The sequence below is a fragment of the Colletotrichum destructivum genome, chromosome 7, assembly GCF_034447905.1.
Source record: "Colletotrichum destructivum chromosome 7, complete sequence".
NCBI lineage: Eukaryota > Fungi > Ascomycota > Sordariomycetes > Glomerellales > Glomerellaceae > Colletotrichum > Colletotrichum destructivum.
The window spans coordinates 2,301,814-2,320,275 of NC_085902.1; the positions used below are offsets into that span (position 1 = coordinate 2,301,814).

At 53.5% G+C, this 18,462-nt stretch overlaps 4 protein-coding genes across 4 annotated transcripts; 1 reads left to right on the forward strand and 3 right to left on the reverse strand.

Moving 5' to 3' along the window:
• Window positions 1-89: 89 nt before the first annotated feature.
• Window positions 90-3,295, reverse strand: CDEST_11247 (uncharacterized protein). Its single transcript, XM_062927403.1, has 3 exons — window positions 1,443-3,295; window positions 1,019-1,380; window positions 90-961 (listed from the first exon to the last, which is right to left on the reverse strand). The coding sequence occupies exons 1-3, from the start codon at window positions 2,488-2,490 to the stop codon at window positions 611-613; spliced, it is 1,761 nt and encodes a 586-aa protein (XP_062783454.1). The 5' UTR covers window positions 2,491-3,295; the 3' UTR covers window positions 90-610.
• A 223-nt stretch (window positions 3,296-3,518) lies between these two features.
• Window positions 3,519-5,933, reverse strand: CDEST_11248 (Putative Seipin family protein). The gene is made up of 3 exons (XM_062927404.1): window positions 5,255-5,933; window positions 5,011-5,195; window positions 3,519-4,951 (listed from the first exon to the last, which is right to left on the reverse strand). Exons 1-3 carry the CDS (start codon window positions 5,255-5,257, stop codon window positions 3,994-3,996), a joined length of 1,146 nt encoding a protein of 381 aa, XP_062783455.1. The 5' UTR covers window positions 5,258-5,933; the 3' UTR covers window positions 3,519-3,993.
• Window positions 5,934-6,053: 120 nt separating this feature from the next.
• On the reverse strand, window positions 6,054-9,956 carry CDEST_11249 (Putative FCH domain, SH3 domain, AH/BAR domain superfamily, F-BAR domain-containing protein). Its single transcript, XM_062927405.1, has 5 exons — window positions 9,674-9,956; window positions 9,518-9,622; window positions 9,168-9,454; window positions 6,582-9,093; window positions 6,054-6,515 (listed from the first exon to the last, which is right to left on the reverse strand). Exons 1-5 carry the CDS (start codon window positions 9,714-9,716, stop codon window positions 6,346-6,348), a joined length of 3,117 nt encoding a protein of 1,038 aa, XP_062783456.1. The 5' UTR covers window positions 9,717-9,956; the 3' UTR covers window positions 6,054-6,345.
• Window positions 9,957-10,469: 513 nt separating this feature from the next.
• On the forward strand, window positions 10,470-18,263 carry CDEST_11250 (Putative CCR4-Not complex component, Not1, CCR4-NOT transcription complex subunit 1, domain 4). Its single transcript, XM_062927406.1, has 4 exons — window positions 10,470-11,269; window positions 11,379-11,700; window positions 11,763-17,707; window positions 17,778-18,263. Exons 1-4 carry the CDS (start codon window positions 11,018-11,020, stop codon window positions 17,814-17,816), a joined length of 6,558 nt encoding a protein of 2,185 aa, XP_062783457.1. The 5' UTR covers window positions 10,470-11,017; the 3' UTR covers window positions 17,817-18,263.
• The last annotated feature ends 199 nt before the right edge of the window (window positions 18,264-18,462 follow it).

The window sequence follows — 18,462 nt, forward strand, 5'->3', positions numbered from 1 at the left end:
TTGTCTTTGCTGTTTTACTTTTCTATTCCAGTGCCTGTCCCATAGCATTTACTGGCAGGAAGTCTTTTCATAGTGTTCAACAAGAATGGAGTCGAACGTCATGGTGGGTGATATACTCTTTGCGCATGTATCACCGCGCTTCAACACGCTGATGATCTCCTATAAAATACCAAGGGAAGTACGACACCTCAAATCCAATGACACTGCCTACCCAGAGACGTGCATCGAAGCCTGAAGCTGGACAATGATCGCCAGCGAAGTTTCTGATCGTTTTCTAAGAGACAGCCAGCGCCATGGGTCGATGAAAACCCGATTCTCATATAAGGCTTTGTCAATACGCTGAATAGGGCGTATTAATGTCCAATAGGTTATTTCCATGGCTCAAAGCTTCAAGCAACTTGAGACTCCAGCATACAAGATGTGAAGCGACCCAAGCGGCCAAGGGATCGGCGACCTTTAACTCGTCACACCCTCCCCAAGAGTGAGCACTGCCCAAAATCGAACGCTCTCTATGGTATGCAGCCGAGATGCGACCACGCCGTTTCTAGAGTAGGTATGGCCTCCCTTCGTGTTTTCCGCGTGTCTCAGCTGCGTAGGCGCAGCATGTTCATCATAACTCTTCCTCCTCCAGGTGGGCAGTTGACGTATCTGTCCGGCTAGATTGCACGGCGGCACCGCGGTTCAAGACGTCATCGAATCCTATGTTTGATCTCCCAGATTGCACCTGAAGCTGACTGTCTCCAGCGGTGCTACCCGGGCGATGCTTCTTCAAAGGGCTTCCGATCGTTGCCTCGACTGTCGTATCATGGCCGGCGCTCTGATGACCAGCGCGCGCATCAGATTGGCCATTGCCTACGGCGGTGGTGGCCGATGGGCCCGCAAACGAGCCAGACTGAGCGGTACTGCTCGCGCCGCCCACATTTTCAGAGCGATCAGGTTCTGTCGAGTGCGCCCTCTTGAGCTGTCCAAACAAAGTCAGATGAATGCCTCACGTGTGACAGGATACAGTGTAGCATACGTGAATGCGGTTTACGCCGTCTGCAAGCTCCCCCTGAGATTTAACATCCTCGGGCGCAAGCTTATTGTGAACGTCTTTTTCATCGATATCCCGCATCTTGCCAATGAGTTCACTCTCATCGTCATCTTCGTCGCTGTCGTCATTTAAAGCCCCCCCAACATTGCCGTTGCTCTTCTTGCGGGCCTTTCGTCTTCGAGTTGCTTCAGTATCCTGGTCTCTGAAGGCTGAAAAGCCAACAGTTCCTGACGTTTTCAACGGCCCGAGATTGGAGAAGTCTAGTTGTCCAGAACGACGCTTAGCCGACCCCGGCGTTGCCTGGGTCGCTTTGGAAGAAGCGATGATACCGATCTTCTGGAGTTGTCCTGCATGGGTCGTTAGCTTTGCGCAGACAACACTTCCGCTTGATGGGTGGAGTCTGGCTTACTCTCCCCACGATAGAAGAATGTGAAGGAGGCGTATGGCTTGTCCGGGCCGTCGATACCCGTAACAGTCTGGGTGCTGATGGTCTTCGGGTCCAGCGTCTTGGGTTTCGCAAAGCTTGTGGTGTGTTCCACATCGGCATCAACACCGCCTTGTCCGTTGCCCTGATTACTCGATGCTGTATCGTCATCGTCATCGTGAGCATCGAACTGAGGCGAGTACTCTCCCTTTTTGATTTCGCCCGAAGCAAGCACACGGAACATGAGAACCTTGATCTGACCGGTTGCTTCGGGAATATCGTCATCATCAGACAACGAATCAGAATCATCTTCGCCGAAGACGGCTTCAACAGGGGAGCCGTCATCGGCGCCGTAGCGGAGGGTGTCCCGAGGGCCATTGGAGCCCTCTTCGACCTGCATGCTGGTAGCACCCGTGGTAGCCTTTTGACGTCGGCGTCTTTTCTCAAACTTTTGGCGGCGACGTTCCAGCTTCTCAGCAGCGTCATGGCCTTGCAGGTCCAGGCCGTTGAGCCAGCGTTCGAGTCCGACCTCGCGGAAGAGGAACTCGCGCTCGGCGAGACCACCGCCCTCCGAGTCGGGGATTTGGACCCAACGGCTGTTGACCCATGTTTCTTCACCGGGGCGCAGAAGCGTGGCAACCTCTTCCTTGGATCTGCCGTCGAAGTATATGTATGCGGCTATCGTCTCATTTTCGGAGTTTGTCATGGGGATGTAAGGATTGACGACGCCGGAGAACTTGGAGGGGCCAAGAGCAGCGGTGGGAAGGCCGCCAACAAACTGCGGCTTCGGATAGGGGTTGCTCTCTGTTGGCTTAGGCGTCGAGTAAGGGATAGGCAAGCCGGGTGTGAGCAAAGTAATGGAAATTGCGAATTTGGCAGGCTCGGGCTTGTTGGTGTCAGGATTGATGCTCGGCTGGGGGACTGGTATGTAGGTGCTGATTCTCGACAGGCGCGACTGTTTCTGCATGCCATGCTCGGGGAGAGGCGCACCGTTGGCATGTATGCTCACGGCGATGCCTTTGAAGCAGGGCATGTTTGCAAGACGGCCCGAGGCGAATCAGCTCGCCGCACTCGGAGGATGGATGGAAAGTCGGAGACGGGCAAAGCGAGCGCGCGTACGAGCCGACGATGAGGCAGGCGGCGCGGGGGCGAAGGTCAGATGTTTCGGGAAAGGGGGTATCGAGAGATGTCCGAAAGCTCAAGACACTGGGGGCAGCGGGACGCAGAGGCCGTTGGTTCTCGTAACTAGATCGGCGAGTACCCGTGACGGTGACCGAGGGATAGCGGGGTGTATCTTTTTTCTTCCTCGTTGCCTCCCACGCAAGTACGATTGTCGTCCAAGTCGGAAGGACAGGCGAAACAAGGTCTACTAGTCTCTTTCCAGCATGTGAGCTGCGCCGGGAGGTTAGAATACACGGAGTTGCAATGGCCAGTGACGTGGCGAAATAGAACAGAGGCAGAACGAAGCCAAGTTGAAGTAGAAATTGCGCTTCTTCACCGTCTCCGAATCGACCTGACCGCACTAGATGGGGGGTTGGTGGACCTTAGACAACTGGACGGACAGAACTTAGTAGCAGGGTGGGGAGGTACAGAGCTGCGGAAAAGTTGTATGGGTGGACCTTCGGGCGGGGCAAACGTGCTCCAGAGAGACAGATAGTGCTGTGTTGTTGGATCGGTCAAGACCAAAAGAGGGAACACCAGAAGGTGTGGTAAATGATGCAGTGCGGGTGGCTATGGCTTTGGTACCTACGTATATGTGTAGTTAGGCGTTACCTAGGTAGTCAAGGCATGAAAGTAGGTTTAGCATGGAGTGAGTAATACTGGCAGTCAAAGCAAAGTGCCTTCTTTGGTTCTTTGTCCCCAGGACGAAGGCAGCAGCGGCGGTGTGCTGGAGGGGGTGGGAAGGCAAGTGGGTGAGGGGAGGGGGTTGCTTGCAGCTCAGGTACCTCTACCTACCTACCTATAGGTAACTGAGCTGAGAGGGTCTCTGATTTCCTCACCGAGCTTATCTTTCCTTGGACCCATTTGACCGAGCCCCACTACCAGGTGAGCTTGGTATAATAACATGATCCCTTACACTGATTGCCACCAGCCACTACGCCTTCAACCCACATAACAACAGCAACAATGACTCCCTCCAGACAGAGAAAGAGACATTGATACCATTCAAACATCTATTAGATCCTTAACTCTACACTGCCTGCTGTACTAGCTAGCACCTACTTATCCGCTAAAGGGTGATAAGGACATTAAACGCAATAAGATGCCTTGCCTCCCAACCAGCCAGAACTAAAGCTGCAACACCTGCTGTCACACTTAAACCTGACTAACCACTGTATAGCAAAACGAAATCCTATCTCAACTCAGCAGTGGGTCAAAAGCTTTGAACTGAGGATCCGTTACAACAGCAAAAAGAGAGGGCCATCCATACACAGCCAAAAGCGTTCACCTATCTCTACAATTACATTCTTCCTCGCCCCTGGGCCATCGTCCGTATCGCTTTGCCCTAAAGGAGGGAAACACACATCGCCACACCCTAACGATACTGCGATGACCTGCGCCGGACACTGCTAGAACCTCCATCGCTATAGCTCGTTCCAATTCCTGAGTCGGCCCTATAGCTACCCCGTCCGTCGTCCTCTTCCTCATCGTCGGCCTCGCCTCCAAGCGGGGCCAAATCTTCCATTCGGGGCCCTGTCTGTGCTTCCTCTTTGATTTCGGGTTCGTATCGCAAAGGCGCCTGGTTCCCATATGTGGGAAATGTCCGTGGTGCATCCGACAACTCGTCTACCCCACTGCCATCTTCTTTCTTCACTCGGCCCGGCGACATGGAAGTCATCTGCTCCGCCGGTCTCGCGGCTCCAATACGAGAGCCTGAGCCTGATGCCGACAGTCCCGACCACGCCAGCCATGCCACAGCCATGAATATGACCTCCGACGCCCAGAATAGCAGAACAGCGGTTGTGAGAGTTGCAAGGCGGTAATGGTACATCAGCCAGCGCAACCCTTGGAGCTGGGCCGTCAACGTTATTGAAGCATAGTATGTCTCGATGCTCTGACCTCCTTGTATCTCTAGATAGGCAGTGGCTGGCAAAGAGGAACCTTTCGCCAACTCCACACGCTCCGCCATGGGCACCGTGAGCACGCATGTCTGAGACTCCATAAAAAGAACATAGTAGGCGAGGAAGAGTATGCGCGACGCGAGCGACACTAGAGGATCTTGATACGGAACGATGGCTGGACGCCGCGAGGAAAACAAAACAGATTTGCCGTCGAAGTGGCTGTAAGGCTCAGGGGGGATATGGGGTTGAACGTTGTCATTTCCTGTCGATAGTGCGCCAGCATCCAGGAGGTAGAGGGCGATCATGAAGTTGCCTCGATGAGTGTTGGCGGGCGAGCGAGGCATTGATAGTGTGACGGTTACATCGTACTCCTGCTGCGTCCTCAGGGCAGACGTTGGAATGATTGCCGATCCGAAGGGATTGATCCCCGATCTATGGCTGGTGTCAGTCGGCGGTAATGTATTTCAGCCTCTAGGACATAGTAAACTCACCCATATTGAAGATGTACAGGGGTCACTACCACCTGATCGGGCAGGTAGTTGCGAAAAAAGAGTATCGACGCAATAGCGGCAAAGGGCAACAGAAACAGCGAGGTTCCTACGAGAAGGCTCACGTTCACAAATGCCCGCTGCGCAGTCTTGGATGTAGCCGCTCGAGATGCCTTGCTTAGTACCTCCTAGTCAAGATTAGAACGTGCTCGACACAGACGACTATGCATAAGAGGAGAGAGGTTACCATCGGAGCAAGAGACGGCCGATAAGCGACAAATAGCCTGTCGTCGTTGGGTTATATGGCGGCAAGCACGGTGTCCACGCGAGCAGGAAATGTTCTCGACGGTCGCCGCGTAAATCTGGTAGCGATCGATATGGCGTTGTCGCAATTATTCAATCCCCCATGTGCCAGGGATTGCCATTCGGCGAAGTAGTTACCTTGACCTGAGGTTGATAGAACCCGAGGGGGGGCCAGTGCTGGTGGTGTGAAGAAGCGGACAAGATTTGGAAAGCGAGATCTTTGAAGATTGAGAAAATTTGTCGAGAGGGGAGATCACACCGAGCGAGCTACTGTATCTTGAGCCGGATTGCGTAACACCGGAGGCGTTGATCGGATACGTGTGGCTGGCACGCTCGTCGCTCAGTTCAACTGGAATTCGCTGTAATTGATTGAAGCCAGGGGTTTATTTCCTTGCACAGCACGCCTTGGCTTGTCCCGGCTGAATGCCAAAGGCACCGAACTCGTCAGCTGACCTGACACCTCTGCTCGAAAGTTAAGAAGCTGCCCAGCGTAGGGTGGGAAAAACTACCAGTATATGCAGTTGTGATGCAGCTGAAGGCCTGGATGCAAACCTGATGGCAGCAAAAAAGTCGGAAGGGATGGCTCAAGCCCAATCACATGCATTGACAGTTGTCGAACGTCATGTCTTCTCAGGTGGGCCTGAGCTACGTAGGTACCTTGATGAATCTTCGACCACCTTCTCAGCAAATGTACGGAGTACCTCAAACTGTCTTAGTCAGCCCTGTATATGCATACGAGATTATGGGAATGCATTACTATTGGTACAGCTAACGAAAGACTTGACACCGTCGTCATGCCTAAGTCGGCATCCAAGGCAAACGTATATCCAGTCACCACACGCTTATCGGCATCATTATTATCATATCCGCAACTCCAAACTGGGAAGATAAAAATCGTGGTACAGCCCAAACGAATTCTCATGGTTGTCAACTTCATGTCATGACCCTTTGTCAAGTTGCACATGCTTGCGAGATCCTGCTGACCTCGCACAGCGTCACTACGCATGCAACAATCCCACCCACCAGCAACTCACCTTAACATGGCTGCAGATAATTACTTGGGACCAGTCCCATTCGACCATTGTTTCCATGTACCTCGGCTTCCCACCACCCGTCGTCTTGATGACGTAGAACTGCGAGCAGGTCGCCCTTGGAGAAACCCAGCTCTTCCGGAATGGCCGCCTGGTACATGTATAGAGCTCGCGCTGCCATCCTTATTAGCAATGGGTTCTTTTAACAGACCGCCAAAAGATAGATCTTCTAAAACTCACCAAAGTGTAGGATGGGCCTGCCATCCCGAGTGTACTGCCGTGATGGGTCTGCTACACTCTTACTCCGTTGCCTTGACTCGCCTTGTCCGGGTGGTCCGCCTCCTTCGTAGAGACCCATGGCCCGGTTACTGGAGCTTGTCCCGGGACGGTTCCCGCCTCGACCGCGCACTGATCCGTAATTCTCGTCGCCTAGAGGCGCGAGTTGGACGGCCATATCGTTGGCAACATGGCTGCTGCCCGGCCGCATCTTCTCCAAATAAGGTGCTGGAGACGATGTTCCCGACATGTTGCTAGGTGAGTTATGCCTGTGATAAGGCTGTTCAGATCCTCGTCTCGGAGTGCTACTCATTTGCGATCCTCCTCTGCCCACGGATCCTTGGGGGTTAGGCGAGGCAGACCGGTAATCACCCCGTATCTCGTCCGCCGGCCCGGTTCTCGGAGAAGCGCTGCGCGGCGAGTTCCGATAACCGGGTCGGACATCTTCGGACGGTCCCGTTCTCGGGGAAGCACTTCGGAGCGGGGCGGGGGATGCCGCTCTGGGAACATCACTGCCTCTTGTCATCGGTCGAGATTGTGGGGCTCCCCCATAGCCTGATCCAGGACGGTTTGCCTGGCTGAACATACTGCGAGTTTGGTCGGCGAACTTCTGCGATGTCTCCTTCATAGCTTTGGCTGTCACTGCCTGAGGGGGCACCCCGAGTCTCTGAACAACTTGTTGATCGTAAGGCGGCGGCGTTCCTCGAAGGCCTGTAGTCACGGTGCTGTTGCTTGCCGCTGGTGGGACTGACCTGGAAAATGGCTGCGAGCCAGGGGTTGGGGTGGCAATGCCGTGGTAGCGATCTGCCGAGACACGTACGCTCGACTGCTTGCCGACGCCGACGCCTTTGAGCTCGGCAAGGGCCAAGGCGATGGGGTCCGTCTCAGGCTGAGCAGGCTGAGTATTTGAGCCTTTCCTCCTTTCTAGATCTGGGTTCGTGACTGAGAAAACGTTCTGTCCAACATTCAACGCAAGGGTGGCGTTTGCATCAATCGGTTCCGGGCTGATGGTCGATCTGTCTCCGAGCAGATGCGACGTTTCTTGAGTTTGCAGCTGCGATCTCCGGGATGGACTTCCTTGAGCGGAAACAGGATGCCAAGTGTTTCTATTTGCTGACGGTCCTGGGGTCTCTTTTGTGCTCTTGCGGCGGAATGGACTATGGTTTTGGAAGAAGCCGCTCCTTTTCTTGAGGACCTGCTTGTCCGACGCCAGTGGTGGCGCACTGACTTGCTCCTGCTTGATGGGGGATACTTTGCCACTCGGCGGCTCTTGGCTTGATAGCGAAGTCGGGTTCGAGTAGTCGCTCTGAGAATCACGGCTCGATGGTCTGGCCGAAGGAGGCTGCGAACTACGCTCCGATGGGGGCCCGGTGCGGCATAGCATCGTCATGCCATCGAGAGGGTATGGATCGTGCGGGACCATGACGGACGTGGGAGGGTGACTTTTGTCGGGATGTGGCCGGCTCTGCTGCTGCTGCTGCTGTTGTTGTTGTTGTTGTTGTTGTTGTTGTTGGATGGACTGTTGGGGGACTGGAGCTGGCTGGCGCGACTTTTCCATCAAGGGCGGTATTCTCTGGGCTGGGAGTGGCATTTCACGAACAGCAGCTGTAACCATCTCCCGACGACCCATCTCCTGGAAATATTTTCTCGGAGAAGACGACCCAGCGTCATCATGGCCCGCTTCTGGCGCATGGCCCCTAGACGAGGCACTGACATGTTTGTGGCTCAGTTCCGGTGCGAAGTTTCGGGAAGAGGAGCTGGCATCCGTTCGCAACGGGTCTGCAGCTGGGTGCCTGGATGCCGAAGGACTTGCTTCTTTGCGCCCCGCATCAAGCACAGCGACACTTCTTGAGGCTAGGGGAACTGGTTCTTTGTGCCCAAGATCTTGAGCGAGGCTTGAGTTGGGGTCATGGTGTGATTCGTAAGTCGAGGGCTGTGGGGACGATGACCTGAACGCTGGGTTGATGCTCCTGGGAAACTGCGCAACCGAGTAGTTGTCGTCATCAGATGATTCTGATTGCGTATCATTGATGTCTCCTCGACAGAAGTTGATGTACTTCGGCGGATCCGGGATCTCTTGACCAGTACCTTGCTCTTTGATGAAGCTGACGATATCTGTTTCAACATCCATTTTCTCAAGCGACAGTCGGATCTTTTCACAGGATGCATCGTCGCTGACGCAGACTGTGGAGGAAATGTTCGCAAAAGTCCAAAGGCTGCTTTTCGTAAAGTCAAGGCGCTCCTCTTCCAAGTCCTGAAACTTATCAGCCGCGGCCTTCCACTCCCGATTCCACCTAGTTGTTGTATCTTCGAGAGCCTTCACCGCGTTTTCGTACTCCGTGTTGGAGGTCGCAACACTGATCTGTGTCTTTTCCAGCTTGGCCTTGTTCTTGCGTTCCTCCTGGCCCATAACCATATGACCTTGGGCGAGGTAGCCCTTGATCTTGAGGCATTCCTGCTCGAATCGATCTCGAGTCTGGTGGTTGCGTCAACACTCCAAATCGCGAGAAGAAGGACGCATCGTGTCTGCCAGTTCAAACAAATACTGACCTTGTTCACATGCTGTGTTTGCTGAATCTTCGTCTTGAGAATCTTCTCAATACCAATCTGTACAATCTTCCGTCTTTCCTTCATGCCGCCAGCGAATGCAGCAAGAGGCTCTTCCAGCTCCGTTTTCATCTGCGCTGCAATGCTTTGATGTTGCTTTGCCATTGATTCAACTTCGCCACGGACGGTGTCTAGTGATGTCTTCAAGCTCCCTGACTCGTGGGACCCGAGGGATTTGCGACACAACGAGAGCAGCTTTCGGGCATACTCGTCTTCGATCGAGGCTCGAGCTGCTCTACACATTAGGCTTCATAGACACCAAGAAACAAGACAACAAACTAGGTGAAACTAACCGCTGTAGAAGGCTTTCAACTCATCGCATGTCTGCTTGGCAGCAAGCATGCGGTCGATGAGGGGGCCAACGCCCGCATCTTCCTTTCCCCAAAAGTTGTTCGCGACTGTTGACTATCAGCTCCAGTTCCCAGGGTGTATCTCGATGATTGACACACATGATAGAGCCACGGATGGCGATTCCATCGATGTCGCAGGCATCCCGCCCGCAAGAGCTGTCAGGCTGTTTTAGAAGTGGCAAGTAGATATTCGTTCGGGTAGTTGGCGCGAAATTATTTGAATAACGCGGTTGATTAATGATGGTAGAATGTATGTGGAGAGCTCTTGATGAAAGATGAGCTCCCAGACGATGATCGTTTTCTCCCTAAACTTTGAGACTTGCAGTTTGGGTTGTTGATGGGAAGTCTTGTTGGCAAGGATAGCTGTGATCTGGTGGTTGTCAGGAAGGCAAGGAAGCCGATGTTGTTTGGAAGCGTTGCCGAGTAACCTGTATGTACCCAAAGCACCCGTTGCGCGAGGTACGTACTGCCCCGCACGTCCCCTGAAGCGACGCTACTTGTGATTTCCCAATGTGAGCAAGCTTTGGTGCGGTATGGTGGCAGCATCGAGGTACCTAGACACATGTAGCTAAATACCTAGGTACCTACCTAGGTAAGGTAAGTACCTGGGTGACGGCTGTCTCACAGACAAAGTCACGTGCTTCTCAGGGTCCCTAGGGGCGCATCGACAGATAGGTACCTTAGCGACCGAACACTATCCGCCTTCATTGGCCCCGTGCCGTGCTGTATAGGTAGTGCAAGCGGTTTCCCCCAACCCTTACCTCACTTCGCAGCCTTACCTAAGCGCTCCTAAGTGCCCAAGGTGTCGTACCTTCTGTTCTTCTGGTCCAATCCAATCCCTGCCAGCGACCCGAGAGCCTCCACGTCCTCACGTAGGTCAATCCGGCCAGAGTCTAATTTCTTCTTCTCTTGCGAAGCTGTCTGGCATCACACAGCAGACGTTCTCGATCAACGTCGCACTCTTTCCCTCAGACTCTCACCTTCTCTCGTTCCTCTTTCCCATCTCTCGATCGTGTCAGGTTACTCCGGAACCCGCCGCATCGATCCGCCCGCAGCCAGGCGAGCATTTTGAGTGCGCTGCCGATTGACCTGGCTCAAGTGCCAGGTCCCCCCTCCTCTCTTCAGCCCCCCAACCACCAACCATCGTCGCCCACATCGCATCAAATTCGACAAGAGGTCAACCTCCGCATCCTCGAATCCGTGCAGTCGCTCTTCGTCAACGTCCTCGTCTTTTATCATCGTTTTCTGTCGCCTCTCACATCGCGCCAACCCTGATCTCCACAGCTGTTGGACCTTTCGTCGTTCATGCGGGTGCCCTCGGTCGCGGTGGCTTTTTTCGGCGGCACGATACAGGAAGCATCAGTGAGGAAGCTGGTCTAGTCTGGTCTGTTTGCAAGACGGACGACTTCGCCTTACAGCAACCCCAATACGCAATACTATCCCATGGTCCCACAATCAAGATCGGGATCATTCTCTCCACATCCTTCACAGTTACTGCAGACAGGAGCAGGGCACTCGCCCCATACATCGCAACCCGCTGCGTTGAGTGCGGGCGCCAGTCCTAGTACGAGCAGTCCGACAGGACCCAGTCCCCTGGTCAAAATCGCCGTTGCTCAAGTTTATCTTCTCCTTGGTGCTATCAAGGAGGACAAGGACCGCGCAAAGTGGGAGATACAAGCAGAACAATTGCAAAAGGTGAACCCCCTCCCCCGTTCGTATCTCTCATTCACATATTCCAGCAGCCACCCCGATTTTACATTTTATTATCAAGCTTGATGCTGACTCGCTTCCCCCCTGGTTTTAGCTCATTGATGAACACGGAATGGAGGTCTTTACCAAGTATTTCGCGCGCCTCGTCGCCGTTCATGCCGGCCACATCTTCCATGGACAGCCACGGGCCGGGGCCAATGGCAACTTCCATCTGTTGGTGACGGAGATGCAGAAGATATCTCATGACGTTCACCAGGCCAACAAGATTGCCGAATCCATCGAAACGGGCACAGAAGACATATTCCGCGACTTTGATATGTCTACATTCATGGAGGCTTTCAAGTTGGATGCCCTGGAGAAGACGATGCTGGCGTTAGCCTTCAAAATGGGGTCAAGGTCCGACCTTAAGACGAAAGGTGGGTTGCTCCGGGCTGTATGGCAAATTGTTTGTTTCGCTAATGCTAATGTGCTTTCCCAGCTGATGCTATCCTGTCCACGAATTTCCCTACATTCGTCAATATCCTTGCCCGACGCGATATAGAAGAGCATTCGGACCTTACAGACCAATTTATCGCCGTGCTCGTTGATCGCTTCATCCAATACCAGCCACCCAATTTCAACGCGGCATCTAAGGCCGAACTTGCGTACAAGGTACAGGCAAGGTGGCACGGGGATCAAGCACCGCCGCCCTCCGAAGTACTCGCGGCGCTCGATCTGGTCAGGGTACTGGCCGATAAACCTCCGAATGCCCTTGCCACATACATTCAAAGAACCGGCATCGAGTTCACCCGAGACGAAGAGATCTGCTTATCGCATCTGCAGAACCGCCCGCAGAATGTTCAACTGAGTGAAGAGCAAGTTTCCATTGCCCTCATGTACAGCACGATTAGTCAGTCCCCGCTCTATGATCCCTCGATCCTTGCCGCATCTCTACGTCGAGTTCTTCCTCCGTCTTTCAGGTGGCAGGACGTGGTTTCGTATTTGGACCAGAGATCCGCCCGGATTTCGTCCCAACAGTTCCTGCGCTTGTACAACTCGTTGTTGCCAATTGCACAAGATGATCAAACGTTTGACATCCAAAAGTTGTGGGGTGGGAACTGGGAGCACCCAGAAACTCAGCTGTCCTTCATTTGCGCATTCGCCTCTCTACAACCCGATCAGCTTGATGCTAGCACCATTCCGGGCCTGGTACCGACGCTCACCCTAGACACATATGCGCAATCACCCCCCGAGGTTCAACAACGCGCAGCGTTCGCCGTCAAGCATGCTTTAGTCTCGGTCGAGGCGCTGTCTGCCGTATTTCATGTCGCCTTGCACTCTGTTCACGCGTCGCAAAGCGTTGAAGCCAAGCGCCTATTCCAAGAGGTTGTTGTGCCAAATCTGGATATCTTTGTCGTCTCTGCGTTCGGAGTACCAAAGCCTTGGCCGACCATGGCGGTGGATACGCTGAATTCCCTTTTCGAAAGCTTCTTGTACAAGCGGTCAACTGAATATGACTTCGTCCTCGACAGTTTGTGGAAGAAGGACAAGGAATGGGTGATCCAGCGGTTGATCGAGGCCCACGCCATCAAGCCGACCGACCTCCCTCTGATTTTCGAGCACGCAATGAAGCACAAGTGGCTCGACGAGCTCGTGTATCTGCCCAACGGTTTTGGTCTCGACCTTGCAGCGCTTTCACACGCCGAAGGTTATTTGGACCTGGTCAGCTGGGCTCGCCGCAACTCCGAGAGAAGCAACGAGATTGCCCGCTCCTTACTGCAGTTCTTACTAATCAAAGCGAATCTTGAACTGCAATACCAGCGCCCTCCCGATGGTCAACCCGCAGTCAAGTCCAGCACAACTCTCCAAGTGCGAACGGTAGCCGCCTTCTTGCAAATCTTGGAAGATTTTTTGCCGAAGACACCCCTACAAGATCTCATCATGGTGCAAAGATCTTGCATCACTGTTTATCCAAGGTTGATCAACTATGGCGAGGGTTTCGACGACATCATCGATGCGAACGGCAAAGACGGGAACGCCCTCCCCCCCGCGGCTAACAGCAAGATGGAAGAACATTACAAGAAGATGTACGGCGACGAGATTCAAGTCCGCAACATTGTTGAGATTCTTGATCGGTACAAACACTCTCGCGACTCGCTTGACCAAGACGTGTTCGCGTGTATGATCCACGGCTTGTTCGACGAGTACGCTCATTACGTCGATTACCCACTAGAGGCGCTTGCGACGACTGCGGTATTATTTGGCGGCATCATATCCCATAAGCTCATCTCAGATTTGCCGCTGAAGATTGGGCTTGGAATGATCCTAGAAGCCGTAAGAGATTATCTTCCGGAAGATTCGATGTACAAGTTCGGACTCCAGGCCCTGATGCAGCTGTTTTCTCGCTTCCGAGAATGGCCCGGCTTCTGCCGACAATTACTCCAGATTCCTGGTCTCCAAGGTACTGAAGCCTGGAAGAAAGCGGAGGACGTTGTCAGAGACCACGAGGAAGAGCTTGTCCGATCGCGTAACGGCATTGCGGCGCCTGCTCATGGTCTTCCTTTCAATAGCGAGCCATTGACGAATGGCAATACGACGGAGGTTAGAAGCACGGAGCGTCAACCACCCCCGTTCACATCCATCAATGCCTCGGAGCATTCTCCTGGAGTCGATTGCGAAGAGCCCTCGAGTGATACACAAGGCAAGATCCAGTTTGTCCTCAATAACCTAACCGAGATGACTCTTCAGACAATGTGTCAGGAACTGCGGGACATCTTGGAGCATCGTTATCAGCAATGGTTCGCGAGCCATCTCGTTGAGGAGCGAGCCAAGATGCAGCCCAATTACCACCAGGTCTACCTTGAACTGGTCAGGCTATTCGAAGACCAGGTGCTATGGGGCGAAGTCCTGAGGGAGACATATGTCAGTGTTGCCCGCATGCTCAACTCAGAGGCCACCATGCAGAATTCGACCGATCGTTCTCACCTCAAGAACCTCGGTGGATGGTTGGGTCTTCTGACCTTGGCACGCGACAAGCCGATCAAGCACAAGAACATCGCTTTCAAGCAGTTGCTGATTGAGGCCCACGACACCAAGAGGCTCATTGTCGTTATCCCTTTCGTCTGCAAGGTTCTTCTCCAAGGCGTCAATTCGACTGTCTTTCGACCACCCAACCCCTGGCTCATGGACATCATTCACTTTCTCATCGAGCTGTATCATCATGCTGAGTTGAAGCTGAATCTCAAGTTCGAGATTGAGGTTTTGTGCAAAGGTCTAAATCTCGACCACAAGAGCATTGAACCCTCTGGAGAAATTCTCAACCGCGCGACCGTTGAGGACACTCATGAGTTGCTTTCTCAAGACACACTGGAGACGTTTGAGAATCTATCTCTGAATGGAATCTCTACCGGCGTAACAACCGGTCTTTCGCCTCAGGTTATCACCGCTTCCATTCCAGACCTTGGTCCGCTTATCCACATACCGCCCACGAACGAGATGGTGGTTACCGCAACGCGGCTGCACGAGATCGTCCGCACCGCTCTCACCAGGGCTTTGCAGGATATCATCCAACCCGTGGTAGATCGTTCTGTCACCATTGCTGCCATTTCCACGCAGCAAATGATTCACAAAGACTTTGCGACTGAGCCTGACGAGACCAGGGTCCGAACGTCGGCAATCAGCATGGTGAAGGCGACGGCTGGAAGCCTAGCGCTCGTAACGTCTAAGGAGCCTCTGAGGGCCAACTTTACAAATTATATGCGGAACCTGTCGAACGATCTCCCGCAGGGACTACCCGAGGGAACGATCATTATGTGCGTCAACTCAAATCTGGATCTAGCCTGCAACATCATCGAGAAACAGGCGGAGGAGAGGGCCGTGCCCGAAATTGAAGAAATGATCGAGCCCGAGTTGGAGGCTAGGCGCCGGCATCGTCTTCAGCGGCCCAACGAGCCATACGTGGATGCCTCGCTCAGCCGATGGGCCTGGACTATTCCCAACCCATTCAAGCTGTCGCCAAGTATGGGTGGCTTGAATCCTGAACAAATGGCTATCTACGAAGACTTTGCTCGCCAGCCTCGCACCACCACGTCAAGTGCTCCGTCGCATGTGCCTTCGGCTTCTGATGCAACCCGGTCGCTTGCCAATGAAGTTCTCCAGGATCAATTTTCTACAGTGCCCAGCCTAGGCGCGGCTACGGAGCCGCCGGCTGTCCAGCATCTCGGCTCCCAGATCCAACAATACGCCCCGGTACACAACGGAGCGATGGCAAGCACAAGACCCCAGACATTCCCAATGGATGGCCGGGCATTAATCGACCGTGTTCAGAAGTTGCTTATGGAGCTCCAGCGTGTTGCGACCGAAGCCCGCGAGGAGCATTTTGCAGACCTGCCCCGGCCTCATCCTGTTCTTGATGTCGTCGACGCCTTGGTCCAGCACATGATCAAGGCATCGCAGACTTCCGAAGAGTTTGCCATATATGCAGCCGACCAAATCATCCAGATCATCTTCACTCAAGTTGAGGACAACTTGGCCTTGGAGAGCTTGGTTCATGTGCTTGAGACATTGAGGAAGATATCTGGCCCAACGCTGAACAATCGCGTCACTGCTCTTTTCCGGCAGCAGCCCGGATCGACCTTTCTAACTTTGCCACTCCTTGCGGCGCTGTTGCGCACAGATCTCCTTGATTGGAGAAACATTGACCTATCAATGTCCAAGGTCCTGCAACAGAGGAAAGAAGGTTCGCTGGAATTCTTGGAGCAGATGGTGGACCTCACACTTCTGGGGAGTCGACCGATGGCGCTCTACGGAGACTTCGTTCGAACGCTCGAGACCGCTTGGTCATGGATACAAGATGACCCAGAATCGCCGATTGGCCAGCGCCTGAAGGCAAAGCTTTCCGGCCCAACATTGCCGCAGACTGCGCACCAGGAGGACGACAGCGCCATTCAGCAGGACCAGATGGAGTATGTTTTCGACGAATGGATTCATCTCTGCAATAACCCAAACGCGTCAGAGAACTCTGCCATCTTGTTTGTTCAGCAAATGCAGATTAGGGGCGTGATAAAAACCAAGGATGACCTCTTCCTGTTCATTCGGATCGCGACAGATATGTCGGTGGACAGATTCGAACACTTTCTTCATACAACAGGGACTTTAACAGATGCCTTCCTCGCCATTGACGCCTTGGCCAAGGCGATTAATAGCTTCATCCGGCTCCATGGCGAAACGGAGCCTGCCCCAACCCCCAGCCGTGCGGCCTATTTGGACTCCATTCTGGCTTTCGTTACCCTCGTCCTCAATCACCATCATGTGCAGCGCTCAGAACACTTCAATCAGAGGGTGTTCCATCGTCTCTTGTCGGTCCTGCTCTACGAGATCAGTTCAACCGCAGAGCAGCTTCCTGAGGCTGAGAGGTCTGAAATGTTCCTCAAATTCGCTGCCAGACTTGAAGACCTTGGGCCAAAGTTCCTCCCCGGCTTTGTTTTTGGGTGGCTTTCGCTTCTCCAACACCGCGCATTCTTGCCCACAATCATGAAAGATCGTGCTGGATGGGTCGCGTTCACCAGGCTCTTGCAGCTGCTTCTGGAGCATGTCGGAGAGCAAGTCAAGGCGATCGAGCCTTCTAATGTGGCACGAGAGATTTATCGCGCGACGCTGAAGCTGCTCGTCATTCTGCAGCACGATTACTCCGAGTACCTAGCTGCTCATTCGCACCAGCTTACAGCCAGTGTCCCGCCTCACTGTAAACAATTGCTCAACGCCATCCTGACGGCGAACCCAGCGGCCCATCCCAAGATGCCCGATCCATCGTTCCCTGGCTTGCAAATTGACCGGTTAGATGAGGTACGGGACTCGCCTGACAGCCTAGACAACTCTGCAGTTATTTTACGAGACTCGGGCTTGCTTGAAGTTCTTGACCACGCGCTGCAAAACGGCCCCTCGGAAGACACGTTGGCGCACATTACTCGGGCCATTGTTGAGAGCCCACGAGCTGACACCGGCTTCGGACACGTGCCTATCAATGCCAACCTACCGGTGATTGAGGCAGTCACTCTACATGTGGGTAATCATGCTGTCGAGCAATCAACGCAAAAGGGTACCGATGTCTTCAACCCGGCCTCATCAGATGTGGCTGTCATGTCTCTACTGCTCCACGAGCTCCCGCCTGAGGCGCGTTACTATCTCATCACCAGCCTAACCAACCAGCTTCGATTTCCGAATGCCCACACCAACTACTTCAGCCGCGTGTTACTGGAAATCTTCGGCCAAGACATGAACGATCCGGAGGAGACGGAGATTCGGCAGCAAATTACTCGAGTACTTTGGGAGCGCCTCATTGGCTACTGGCCTCAGCCGTGGGGTCTCATGGTGACGGTTGTCGAACTGCTTAAGAACGAGAAGTACATGTTCTTTGATCTCCCCTTCGTGAAGTCCAACCCAGAGGTAAGTGATTGCGATGGAACCCGATCATGCCGATGCTCGCCTTCTTCGTGACTAACAGAAACGCGTTCAGGTCATTGAACGATTTCACGCTATTTTGCAGCGAGCCTAAGAGTTCCTCTGGGTCGGAACAAGCGTAGTAGTTTCAGTCTATTACATTATGGCGACGTGGGCATGACGCTGGACGTCGTCACATTTGTAACGGCAGGAGAGAGGGAACATCAAACCATATGAGAGATTTCAGGAGGGCAGGTTCTAAAAAGAGACTTGGGCGGTGACTCCCAACTCGAGGCGTTCTATCACGGAGATTGCGGGAGGTGGGGGGAAACCTGTAGTATTTACTGTAAGATAATGATATTCTTGGTGGTCTATTGGACATTCCTCTGCAACTCTTGGGCAAAGAGGTACGTCGCTTCATTATCTTGATCATTGAGGCCGGCCCTTGGGTGTTGTAGAACCTGAAACTGTTTTGCACTCCATCGCTCGTTTCGCTGTAAACAACTTTGCCCCAGGAACCCCTTCCGCATAACTGGGTATGTGTGCTGTCTTGTGCACAACTGGTGATCAGTCATCTGTGGAAGCGGAACCTCGCGTGGAAAGATACGCGCGCGGCTGCTTATGAATGGGCGGGTCTCACAGCATTGATTTCAAGAGATGACGTCAGTGCCACACACCGAAGGAACTGGACGGCAAAAGTCGGCTTAGGCAATTCGCTGTTGACAGCAAGTGTCGCTCTTAGTTGCGCTTGCGACTCTTGT